The 12,717-nt window shown below is 39.1% G+C and overlaps 1 protein-coding gene and 1 long non-coding RNA gene across 2 annotated transcripts in view; one reads left to right on the top strand and one right to left on the bottom strand.

Moving 5' to 3' along the window:
- Positions 1–7,419, bottom strand: part of LOC120523686 — a 37,946-nt gene extending 30,527 nt beyond the window's left edge. Inside the window, exon 1 of the long non-coding RNA XR_005632681.1 lies at positions 7,217–7,419. This is a non-coding gene — a long non-coding RNA (uncharacterized LOC120523686). The remainder of the gene's footprint in view (positions 1–7,216) is intronic.
- Positions 7,420–7,518: 99 nt separating this feature from the next.
- dhrs12 (dehydrogenase/reductase (SDR family) member 12) overlaps positions 7,519–12,717 on the top strand; it is a 25,299-nt gene continuing 20,100 nt past the window's right edge. Inside the window, exons 1-2 of the mRNA XM_039745231.1 lie at positions 7,519–7,669; positions 9,779–9,912. Coding sequence (XP_039601165.1) covers positions 7,614–7,669; positions 9,779–9,912 — 190 coding nt within the window. The 5' untranslated portion in view covers positions 7,519–7,613. The remainder of the gene's footprint in view (positions 7,670–9,778; positions 9,913–12,717) is intronic.

Below are 12,717 nucleotides of genomic sequence, written 5' to 3'. Positions count from 1 at the left end.
TTCTTTGCACCCTTTGTCAATTTTTGTAAAGCGTTCGACTCAGTTGATCGAGCTTCCGTGTTGGACATCCTGAGACTTAGCGGGATCCTCCCAAAGTTGCAGGATATCATGGCCAGTCTATACACTGGCTGCTGTGCAGAGTTGAAGCAGAACCTCTGCGTCTTTCCCAGTTGATACTGGGGTTCGTCCTGGGTGTGTTCTTGCTCCTACTCTCTTTACTGCTTGTATTGACTGGGTGTTGTGCAGGGTCATAAGGTCTTGCAGTTGAGAGGCATTGGTTGGTGATAAAAGATTCACTGAAGTTGACTTTGCTGACGATGCTGTGATTTTTTTCAGAGTAAATTGAAAGGCTCTGATCGAGGCCCTCAAAGACTGAGTGAGGAATTTGAGTCTCTGGTCTTGTGAGTGTCCTGGATAAAAAATAAGATCCAGCCTTTAATGACCTCTTCACCACAACCACCAGAAGTGTGTCTGTCTGCAGAGAGAGTGTCGACTTTGTTGAGAGGTTTACTTACCTTGGCAGTAACATTAATTTCTCTTGTGACTCTTCTTATGAAGTCAGTAGATGGACTGGGAGCACGTGAGGGCGTCATGAAGTTGCTGGAAAGAGGTGTATGGCGCTCCCGATATCTGTGCAAAAGGATGAAGGTCAGAGTCTTTAGAGTCCTGGTGCTTCCTGTCTTGCTATATGGCTGCGAGACATGGACACTATGCAGTGACATGAGACGAAGACTGAACTTCTTTGGTACTGTGTCCCTTTGGAGAATCTGTGGGTACTGCTGATTCGTCTTTGTGTCGAACAAGCAGTTGCTCATGGAGTCCCGAATAAAGCACATTACCTGCATTGTGAGTGAGCATCAGATTGGGTGATCCAGCTAGCATGCTGAGCACCCGAGCAGCAGGACCAGGCCAAGGGGACCCCCACATAATCCCTGGCTGAAGCAGATAGATGGTCATTTCCAGAGGGTGGGACTGGACCTCGTGTCTGCCTTGGGGATTGCCAACTGGAATCCTGAGCTGTTTCATTGTGTGGTGGGTGCAGCAACATGCTGTACCAGTGCATGCTCCCCAACCTGACTTGACCTGACCTGGAGGAAAACCCAAGGAGAATGCACAATCTTGTGAAAAACAACAGCTGGGCTCAGTGTCATCAGCCAAAACATTAAAGCCACATGCCTAATATTGTGTAGGTCCCCCTCATGCTGACAAAACAGCGCTAACCAATCTAGGCACGTACTCCACAAGACCTCTGAAGGTGTACTGTGGTATTTGACACCAAGACTAGCAGCAGATCCTTTAAGTCCTGTAAGTTGTGAGGTGGGGCCACCATGTATCGGGTGTGTTTTTCTAGCCCATAGCACAGATGCTTGATCAGATTGAGGTCTGGGGAATTTGGAGGCAATGTTAACACCTTGAACTCTTTTTTCATGTTCCTCAAACTATTCCTGAACAATTTTAGCAGTGTGGCAGGACGAAATATCCTGCTGAAAGAGGCCACTGCCATCAGGGAATACCGTTGCCATTAATGGGATGTAAGTAGTGTGTACTAATCTTTAGATAGGTGGTACTTGTCAAAGTAACATCCACATGAATGCCAGGACCCAAGGTTTCCTAGCAGAACATTTCCCAGAGCATCACACTGCCTCAACTGGCTGGTCAATCCTGCTGCCATATCTTCCCTAGGTAAATGATGCAGAGGCACCTGGCCATCCATATGCTCTAAAAGAAAACGGTATTCATCAGACCAGGCCACTTTCTTCCATTACTCCATGGTCCAGTTCTGATGCTCAAGTGCCCATTGTGGGCACTTTCAGCAGTGGACAGGGGTCAGCGAGTGCACTCTCACCGGTCTGCAGCTACACAACTGCTGTGATGCACTGTATGTTTCACACCTTCCTCTCATGGTGCCAGCATTACATTTTTCAGCATTACATTTTTCAGCACTTTGTGCTACAGTAGTACTTCTGTGGGATCAGACCAGATAGGCTAACTGCTGCTCCCTATGCATATCCCTATGCATATCAACAAACCTTGGACTGTCACTGGTTTACTGGTTGTGCATCCTTGGACCATTTTTGGTAGGTACTAACCATTGCATACAGGTATATATATATATATATATATATATATATATATATATATATATATATATATATATATATATATTATATATATAATATATATATATATATATTATATATATAGTGGTGTATGGCCAGCCGTTTGTCCCGGCCAATACCCCCAAGCCGCCAGGTGGAGCCCTCCTTGCAGTATGGAGGTCCCCAGAAGACCAGCAGGGCATCATGGACATTGTAGTTTTTATAAGCAGCCCTGCTGGATGCCATGGGGGCCACTAGGGGACACCGCAGGGAGGAACAACGGATATTTTCCCTATGCCCTGGAAGCACACATGGACAACGGGAATGACGTGCTTCCGGGGTGAAGAAAAGGACTTTTTACCTGACCCGGAAGTGATTGAGAGTCAGATGGACTGGGGATTGGAACGCATCTGGGTCAGGGTATTTAAAAGGATTGTGGGAGCTCCCAGATGGCGAGCTGAGCTGGGTGGAAGGGTGGCAACGCGTCTGGGAGTTGGAGGATTGTATTATTGTGATTATTTGTGATTTATATTAGTATAGTGGAGGAGAGGGTGCTTTGTGCACTGTGGTGATTTAATAAAGTCAACTTGTGGACTTTTACCTGGTGTCTGGAGTCGTGGACAGGGGTTCAAGGGAGTGATAGCGCCCCCTATCTGTCACTATATACATATATATATATATATATATATATATATATATATATATATATATATAGATATATATATATAGATATATATATATATATATAGATATACATACATACATACAGTACCTGTGGTTAAATAAATACTGTATATTGTGGTGGATGGCCTGCGACCTTACCTGGATGGCATGCCTTCGTAATGTAATGACTGAGGGAAAGAGCATTATCTCCCCAGGATCGCTAGGTGGCAGCCCCCCTTGATTGCAACAGCACCACGGATTATGAGAGTGTGCAGGGAATGTGGAGCTCTATTTTGGCAGCCTCCCACCTCACACAGAATTACAAATGGGCCAGCAGAAGAACTCCCAGGTTTCATGTAAAAAAAGCCAGCTGCCTCAGCTCCGGGAATAAGAGTCAGGAGGAAAGAGACGAAACTTGTTGGGAGAAGCAGAGGCAGAGAGAGAAAGAAAGAGAAGAAGTAAAGGGAGGAAAAATGAAAAGAGTATTACCGAGTGTTTGTGCTTTGTACTGTGGCTGTGGTGTTGGAAACACTTGGTAGTGAAGAGTTTCCTATGAAAAACACAATAAAGCTTGTGTTGTACTAGCTGAACTTATGCATGTGTCTATCTGTCTGTTTCATTATTAGCTACTATAAGTTTTCAGTTATCAGTATTTATTGCTGTACCGAAAAAAAGTCACCAGACAAAAAATTTGATTAACAATGCTATGAAAGATACATTTAAACAAATAAAAGGTCGGAAGTAAAGTTTCAGAGGTTCAGTGTCGATTTGTGGTAGGAAAAGGGACATAAATTAAATGTAAAAGACTATATATTTGCTTCATTAATTACACAAATGTTTTTGACAAAGTGAAGAAAAAAAAAGAAGTCAACCACTTCAAGTAAAAGACATTTGATTAGTAATCAGTCTATACAGGGATATATTCAGGATTGTAAAAACTATTGCGGGATAATGTTGATGTCACACACAATGAAAATTTTGAAAATAACTTTAGAGAGAGGGCTTAGGGAAGAGGCCACCATAGGGTAGGAGCAGGTTGGTTTTATGCCAGGGAGAGGAACAACTGATGCAGTCTTTGCATTAAGACAGCTCATAGAGAAGCATCAAGAAAAGCAGAAAGGTTTGCATATGGTGATTACTGATTTGGATAAGGCTTATGAATGAGTAGCATGTCAAGAGAAGTGACTGTCAGAGAAGTATGTGAGGATTGTCAAGAATATGTAGAGAGTGAAGACTCAGGTTAAAAGAAGTTTTGGGATAACAGACAAGATCCCAGTTAGAGTAGGTTTGCACCAGGGATCTTCATTACCTCTTTGATTTGATTATAGATGTGTGAAAGCCCAAGATGGAGAATTAGATCCAGAGGTAGACCACAGAGTGAATGTGAATGGAACCATTGGAAGAAGGTATCATTATTGTGTGATCGAATAATAAAGGAGAAAGTTAAAGTGGAGAAAGAATCTGTACTCGGAACAAACAGCAGCTATAAGAACCAACATTGAATTTGGAGATTGGAAGAGGAGTAGGACAATGTTGTGTTCTTTCATCAGATATTTCCTTATTGTACAATGAAACTATTGTAAGAGGTATTGAAGAAATAAAAGGAGTAAGGGCAGCAGGTTACCAATGCGCAATTTGCAGATGATGCTGTATCTATAGCTGAAAGTGAAGAACTACAGGAAATGTTAAAAATGGGAGTAGATGACAGTCAACAGAAGGAACTGACATTGAATTGAAAGAAAAGTTACAAAAGACAAAGAAGTGTCAGAATACCAGGTCAAAGTAAAATCTGAAAATTTCAAGCAAGTGGATCACTTTTGCTTCCTAGGTGGCAGGTCAATGCAAGATGGAAGAAGTGATCAGTAAATAAGGAGAAGGATTGCTATGGCAAAAATTGCTTTTATGCAGTTGATACACATACTTTTCTAAACAAACACAACAATGAAAACGAAGGTGAACATTCTAAGGTGTTGTGTTTAGTCTACTGTATATTAAAGTATGGCTGTGAAACATGGACTGTGAGGAAAACAATGGGAGATAGCCTACAGATCTGTATTTTTTAGAAGAATTTATACATTTTTGTAGACAGATCAAGTAAGACGTGAAGGAAAATTAAAGAGAGCACAGATAAAAACACAGTGGAAAAAGAGAAATAGGAAAGCAAAGGAACCACAATCAGTGGAAATGCTGTGAGATGAGAAAGAAACAACAAGAGTTGCAATGACTGTTTAGTATAGTAAGAAAAAGAGAACAGTGTAAGACCATGATTTCCAACACCTGCATTAGACATGGCACTCAGAGAGAGGTAAGAGGTTGGGAGCATGCACTGATAGTGTGTTGCTGCAGCCACCACCAGCAGGTGACACTTCAGCACCACACTGGAATAGTGTGAGTTTTTTTTTTACAGTGGCTGGAATGCCAGTCTTGCCACCAACCCCCACGTTTAACCTGTAAATTGGAGTACCTGCTTGCAGGGCGGGATGCAGATTAACGTCATGCCCTGGTCAAAGCAATTGCCTTGCCTTGCTCAAGGGCCAAATGGAATAGAGCCATTTACAGGACCTGAACCAGCAACATTCCAATTGCCAGCGCAAATCCCTAGCCTCAGAGCTACCACTCCAGTAAGTTGTCCCAATATCCCATTCATATATTTAACAAAAGTGTCAAAGGTTTTCACTTATTTATACTGCATAACTTGGTAGTTTCTTCCAGACTTTGAATGAAAGTGTACTTCCTGGAATCTGTTTTAACAGAAAGTCCCCTTAGATTCTGCAGTTTTTGTGAATGTATCACTCAGTATTAAATTAAAGAACTGACTTTATTGATGACTTTGGACTCCGATTAACCTTCTCTTTTCAAGAAAGAAAAGACAATTCCCTTCATCTGTCAGAACTGGTCATACTCTTTAGTCCATAGATGTACCCAATTGCTCTTTTCTGGTCCTAGAGCTATTATGATTTAGCTATATCGTTTTGAACAGAAATGGCCACAAGACGCCAAATGATTATGGTAATGATTAAAGACTATGAGAATAATATTCCCTAATGTATGTTCAACAGATGTGCATAGATATTATTTAACAGAAAGGACAAAAGAATAGCTGATTTCATAAGCATACTGTAGATTACTGACTGGACAGTCTTGTGTCCAGCAATGTAATTTTGAAGCCACACTATGGTTAAAAAAAAGAAGAATACCATAGATGCCTTATTTTGGGGGTGTTTTCCTTATTTGGCAAACTGGATTGGTTGTCTCAAATAAAAAAAGAACCAATGTGATGGGTAGCATTACTGTGGGATTAAGGGATTACAACTCCTTAGCCTCCCTGGTAATTCTATGTCAGGGTACTAGAATGCAGACTATGGCTAGATGGTAACCCTCAGATCCTGAAGGAACAATGCAAATTTTATCCATAGTAATGGAAGGGTGGACCATAACTTTGTCCTTGAATAAATAGTTCATAGTTAGGTGATGTGCAAATAATCACTTTATTGTACAATACTTGTGTACACAGGGCAATAATCTTGAACTTGACCATGTACCCAAAAATATCTTAAGGAAGGTGCTCCAAGAGTATAGAGTTCCATCAGCCATTGCTGTTGCTGTCATTTGGTTCCTGCATTTTTTTTGAAGGTTTGGAGTTGTTTTCACACACTTTTCATAAAGTTGTGTCTATGAGGTACATTTTATCTCCTCTCATTTTATTGTTTTGATAGAGCTGATATGACTGCAAAGCCAAAGGTGGAGCGTATTGAGTTTGGGAACTAATAGGCTGCATGTCAGTATTTTCATATAACGTTGTCCCCATGACCTCAGATTGTTATTTCTGCCCAAAGGACAGACTGACAGTTGAGTGTGAAATGATCCTTATGGAGAACCTGCACCTCCCCATTCTCAAACATGGGCATCTTAGATTGTAATTGTTAACGTTCCCGGTGTGAGTGTCGGTTCGTGCTTGTGAAGTCCTGCAATGAGAGCTGGTGGGGTGCCTACCTTCTAGCTACTTGCTACCTCAAAATTAAGATTAAGATTAAGCAGCTTCAGTCAAGACCGTACAGGTTTCAATACCAGTCATATTGTATTGGGGTATCGTTGGTAAGTTCAAAATCCATCCATTTTCTAACCCGCTGAATCCGAATACAGGGTCACGGGGGTTTGCTGGAGCCAATCCCAGCCAACACAGGACAGGAACCAATCCCGGGCAGGGTGCCAACCCACCGCAGGACACACACAAACACACCAAGCCCAATTTAGAATCGCCAAACCACCTAACCAGCATGTCCTTGGACTGTGGGAGGAAACCCACGCAGACACGGGGAGAACATGCAAACTCCACGCAGGGAGGACCCGGGTCTCCTAACTGCGAGGCAGCAGCGCTACAACTGCGCCACCGTGCCGCCCTAAGTTCAAAACATAGTTTAAAAAACATACGATTTAAGTATTAGGTTGCTCACTTTTACTCGCGCGTTCACAATTCTGTTCAGTAGCATCCTCGTGGTTGTTTAAGCAAAGCCGTTCGGGCTGCCTTCGAGCCATCCGTCTTATACTTTACGAAAGGAGGCTGAGGGATTTCTGAATGACATATCATACATAACTCATCGTTGTAATGTATTAGCACTTCAGTATTTATAGTGGTGGCGAATGTGCTTAGTTTGATGGTATAAATAAAGTTGTTCATTTGACGTTAAGCCGCCGCCCATTGGTCAGGCATACATGCGTTACAGCTAAAGGAAAAGGGCGGGGCTGTTTGTTTGTATTATGAAATACGTCCGCGAAGGCTTGCAGTTAAAGGACTGTCCTGCAGTAGACCTGCGATAGAAGGAAAACAGTATAATAATAATAATCATCATAATGAGTCTTTACAGGAATGCCGTGTGGTTTGTGAAAGGGTTGCAGGAATATACCAAGTAAGTGGACGTGTTATTTCAAATGTAGCGCGTTAATGTTGACAGACCGAACTTCACAGTTTTGTTTCTCGAATAGTCTGTTAGGAGAAAGGAGACTGTACATATGAAAGTCGACATGGTCAGCTTCATATTTGCAATTTGTGTTATGCATCAGGGTATATATGTAATTCACTATTAGATATACGTAGTGTAATATGAGTTGACAGCCCTCCTGAAGTGCAGGAGTTTGGTTATGTAACTACATCGCTGGTTTTGTAACATGTAGCATGGCTGGAGTTTGACGAGTTCTTCCGAATGCAGGAATAGAGTCGTGAGACAAAGATCAGTGATTTCGGTGAGCGAGGAGCCAGTTAAACGTATTATTATTATTATTACTACTACTGCTACTACTTATTGCGATGTTGCTCGTCGATCTGCAGTCCCTCATGTAAAATAAGTGTCCCTAATTGTCTAGTGCGATTTACACAAGCTAGTTGCCCCCTTGTATCCTTCGTTTAAACGGTAGTCTTATTTAAGCTTATTGATCTGTTAAATAAATGGTACATTTGATCGTTAAAAATTTTCATCTACTCGGGAATAGAACGAATTTTTTGTGTCGTAAAAAATCGAAGGAAGTATTAGAAACAAATCGGTTTTTGTGCATGTAGCTAAAGACTACTCATACAAGCAAAGTGTAACAATAAACAGATTATTTTAAGATATTTTACCGAATACCAATTTTATTATTGATCTAGTTGCCCTTAATGATATAAAAGGTCTGGTTCATGCCTGCTCACTTCCAACAGTTTCGTATACAGCCAGCCTAAAAATGTGTGGATGCATTACGGGATGAGATTTCTAATCCAAGTCTTTGCACTCGTCTTGTTAAAATTCGTTATTTTCCTTTTAAAAATAAATATGGTGTATATATATATATATATATATATATATATATATATATATATATATATATATATATATATATATTACAACTATTATTATGTGTTGAATGTTTGTGTGTACGCGAGTCTACACCAGTAGTGCACTGGTTGAGCGAATCGTTGTTGCATCCAATTTTTATAGTGTTAATATTTTTAGTAGAGGGTGTACAGGTTATCTGTTATCATCTGTTTCCGTTTTCACCCTTTGACGTACAAGAAAAATAACTAAATACTGGACAGATTGTGCCTGACAAAATATAGCCATTAGAAGGGAATATGATTAGACCCAAAACGCTTGTCATACCACAGAGAAGCAAAGCGAGTATTGAACTGGCAACATAATTCAGACAAAATCTCAGTTGCATTTATCAAAATTGAAAAGCGACATGATGCTTTAATCTTAAAAAATAGATAGTCATTTTAATATTTGTGCCAAAAATGGAGAGGATTTTATTAATAGTTTGCTGTTTGTTATTAAAGCAGTCGTTTGTATCTGTTTTTGTTAAATTAAAATATTTGTAGTGACAGTAGAATTTTTTTATTGTAAGATATAGTTTAATTGTTGATGGTACTATCAAAGGCACTGTTTGTCTAAACCACGTACAGATGGTTTTTATGCAGTTTTGACAGATTCCTTTTCTGAAGGTTGGCATTCATGTGAAATTGTGCACATTTTTGAGCCAGTGTGTTTGTACATAGCTTGCTGTGTATTGGTTGTACAAGACAATTTCATACTCATTTTACAATTTTGAGTTAAGGCAGCCTTAAAACAATGTAGAAGTTTGTCTGTGTTCATGTGTAATAGTCACACAATGATGGTATTTTCTGATGGGTGTGGCAACATGGATGTTGAAAGTACTTTTGAAAGTCACTTGAAAGTCCAATATAGATTTTTTGCAAGGATTTAAAGCAACTTTAAAGAAGCTTGTTGGCATTTGGAGGGGGTTTTACCCATATCTGACCAGTGCCACAATTTACATTATGTGGAAGCATGCAGTATCTCAAAGGATGCCATCATAAGCCTCATTGTGTTCAAGACCAACTTAAGTATATGTATAAAATTCACTTAATGCATATTTAAACCTTTTCTGTTAAAAAGCTCATAGTGCCAAAAGTGAATATAATTGCTACGATGTGACCATAACCTTTATGTAATAATGTGTTTTATGTTGTTCCTTTTTCCCCCCAGAGCTGGCTATGAGTATGCTTCAAAACATTTTGTACCAGGAGATCTAGACGTCAATGTAACAGGCAGATGTTTCATGGTAACTGGTGCTAATAGTGGAATTGGAAAAGCTACAGCAACAGAGCTTGCAAAAAGAGGTGATGTTGGACAAGCTATATTTATTGATGGTTTATATTTGTGTAATGTCTCTGATTGTTTACACCTTGGTGGAGGTGGCTTAAAATAAGCTGTGGAGAGGGATGGTGTCAAAATTAGAAATAGTTTTGCTAATGTTTACTCATCCAAATAACAGACCAATATAAAAAAAAAAATATATATTACTTTTCACTTATGGGAGAATGGGTGAAATGTGCAGATCCTGTAAAGAGCAGGTTTGGGCTCAGTCACTGGTGGACATTTTCCAAGTGTATTCTGGCAACAGCTGCCAAGGTAGGAAAACTATTTTGAATGGGGCTGATGGAGGTCCATTGAAGGAATGGAGCATTGCAAAAAGGAATGACTTTGAGACAGGAGGTGATTAGAGAAGGTGAGGTGTGAGAAGGTGGACTCAACTTTCTGGTATGCTGTTATAATGGAAGCCATAGTCTTACGTAGTTCATAGTAGCAGTGAGTGAGTAATAAACTGTCCGTGGCTATTGCCAACTATATATCATTGTAGGAATAATGTTCTTATTTTGCATATTACAATTTAAATGCTTATGATAACATATACACAGTAAACATTGGTTATTCGAAGGTTGGAAAATTCAGTGAGCTTTGTGTAGCAGATGCACATTAAAAAGTACTGTAGAATGTAAAATGCCATGGAGGACTGTAGCCTTAATGAGGGGTTAGACATTTTGTGGTTCATAAAGTGGGCGATTACCACCCGTGTACAACATGCCTGGAATATGAATCTGAGTATCTCTGTTAAATATACAGTGAATATATTTCAGAAGAAACTACATTGCATGAATATCTTTATTACATTCATGAAACAATAGACTTTTTTTTTTTTTCAAATAATGCTTGGTCTAAGTGGATGTTCTAAAGTTCTGACGTTACATAATATTAGGCTCAGTCATAGATTATTTACTGAATCAGGACATGTGCAGCAGAATGTGCATTTTACTCAAGTTTAAACAGTGCATGTGTATATAGAAAATGTGAAGATTAGTAACCATCTTTAAGTTTATCTTGTGTGAGTAGGAGATTAAGTTTATTCCAAAGAATATTGCTTCTTAAATAAAATTTGTACCATTTGATCCATAGTAGCTTCCAATACAGTATACAATGAGAATATGTAATTATAATTTGTACAGTGGTTCCTGTAAATTTATTTCTTTAAGTCACTTGAGATTATATAGATAGATTTCTTCATAGAAAATTGCTCTATATGGCATCACTTAAAAATTACATTTTTATTTTGATTAATAATAATAATAATGTTTTTATTTAATTATTACTTTCAAGACACTAAATGATACATTATAAGATAAAACCGTAAAACAGAGAACTATTAAAATGAAAATCAACCAGACAATTAAAAATAAAATTGGAAATGATAAAAGTTACTGCAAAAAGGAAAAGGTTTATAAAGATGGATAAATTGGTTTTTAAAAAAATAAATAGGATTTAAAAAACAAATAATATGAGGGATGAATTCCAAAGCTGTTGAACAGTGTAACAAAAGCCATATCTCTCATGGAGGAGATTCAGACTGATGGGAACAAAGAAGACCTGAAGAAGTGTGGATAAGACACACAAGTGAGATTGTCCTAAGCATACCCTTAACTACGAGTATATTATGAAAAACTTTTCCATGATTTCTCTGTAGTTTGGTGGGATTTTGTTTACCACCATTAAGTCATAAGAGGCTTCATTTTATGTTTTGAAAGATGGTGCTCACTGCTATGTTGTTTCCTTTCAGTACTGATAGTACTAAAAAAAAGACTATAATGTTATGAGTGACAGTGTGTTCTTTTACTTCATTCTGCATCAGTTAGAAATACCAGCTGCTATCCTAACACAAAGCCTAGCAGTGTTTGGCTTTGTTTGTATCTACATTTGTTTACATGCTTGACTTTTGTTTTTTCAGCTGGAAGGCACCATCAAATAGCAGTGATGTATTTATTAATAAACCTAGTGGAGAAGTCTTAAATGTTGCATGTAGTTTAAAGTCTTTTCTAATCTGAGAGTGCATATTATATGTTATAGTATATTTTTCTTTTGTGTGTGTGTGTGTATATATATATATATATATATATATATATATATTGTAACAGAATAAGATGCTTGCTCGCACCCTTGTACCCTCGGACACCACGTCAGACACCAGATAAAAGTCCAATAATTATTTATTATAATAATAATTGTGCACAAAGCACGCTCCTCTCCACAATTCTCCAATAACAATGAACAATCCTCCACTCCCAGACGCTTAGCCACCCTGCCTCCCAACTCAGCTCATCGTCTGGGAGCTCCCACAGTCCTTTTATATTCCCTGACCCGAGGTGTTCCTTCCCAACAGTCCACAAGTCCTTATTCCCTTCCGGGTCAGGGTAAATAATGTTTTTTCTCACCCCGGAAGCCCGCCGCTCTTCCTATGACGAACTTCCGGGTCATAGGGCATGAAGAACTCTTCGGTCCTCCCTGCAGCTCCCTCTCGTGGCCCCCATGGCATCCAGCAGGGCGGTGCATAAAACTACATGGTCCATAATTCCCTGCTGGTCTTCTGGGACCTCCATGCTGCAAGGAGGGCTCCACCTGGCGGTTGGGGGTATTGGCGGGTACATGGCGGCCATATCTTATATATATATATATATATATATATATATATATATATATATATATATATATATATATATATATATATATATATATATATATTGCTCAAAAAATTAAAGGAACACTTTGAAAACACATCAGATCTCAAAGGGAAAAAGAAATCCTCCTGGATATCT

This window comes from Polypterus senegalus, chromosome 2, assembly GCF_016835505.1.
Source record: "Polypterus senegalus isolate Bchr_013 chromosome 2, ASM1683550v1, whole genome shotgun sequence".
In the NCBI taxonomy this organism is placed as follows: Eukaryota; Metazoa; Chordata; class Cladistia; order Polypteriformes; family Polypteridae; genus Polypterus; species Polypterus senegalus.
The sequence above is the reverse complement of the archived record's forward strand: the minus strand, read 5'-3'. Positions and strand labels throughout refer to the sequence as shown.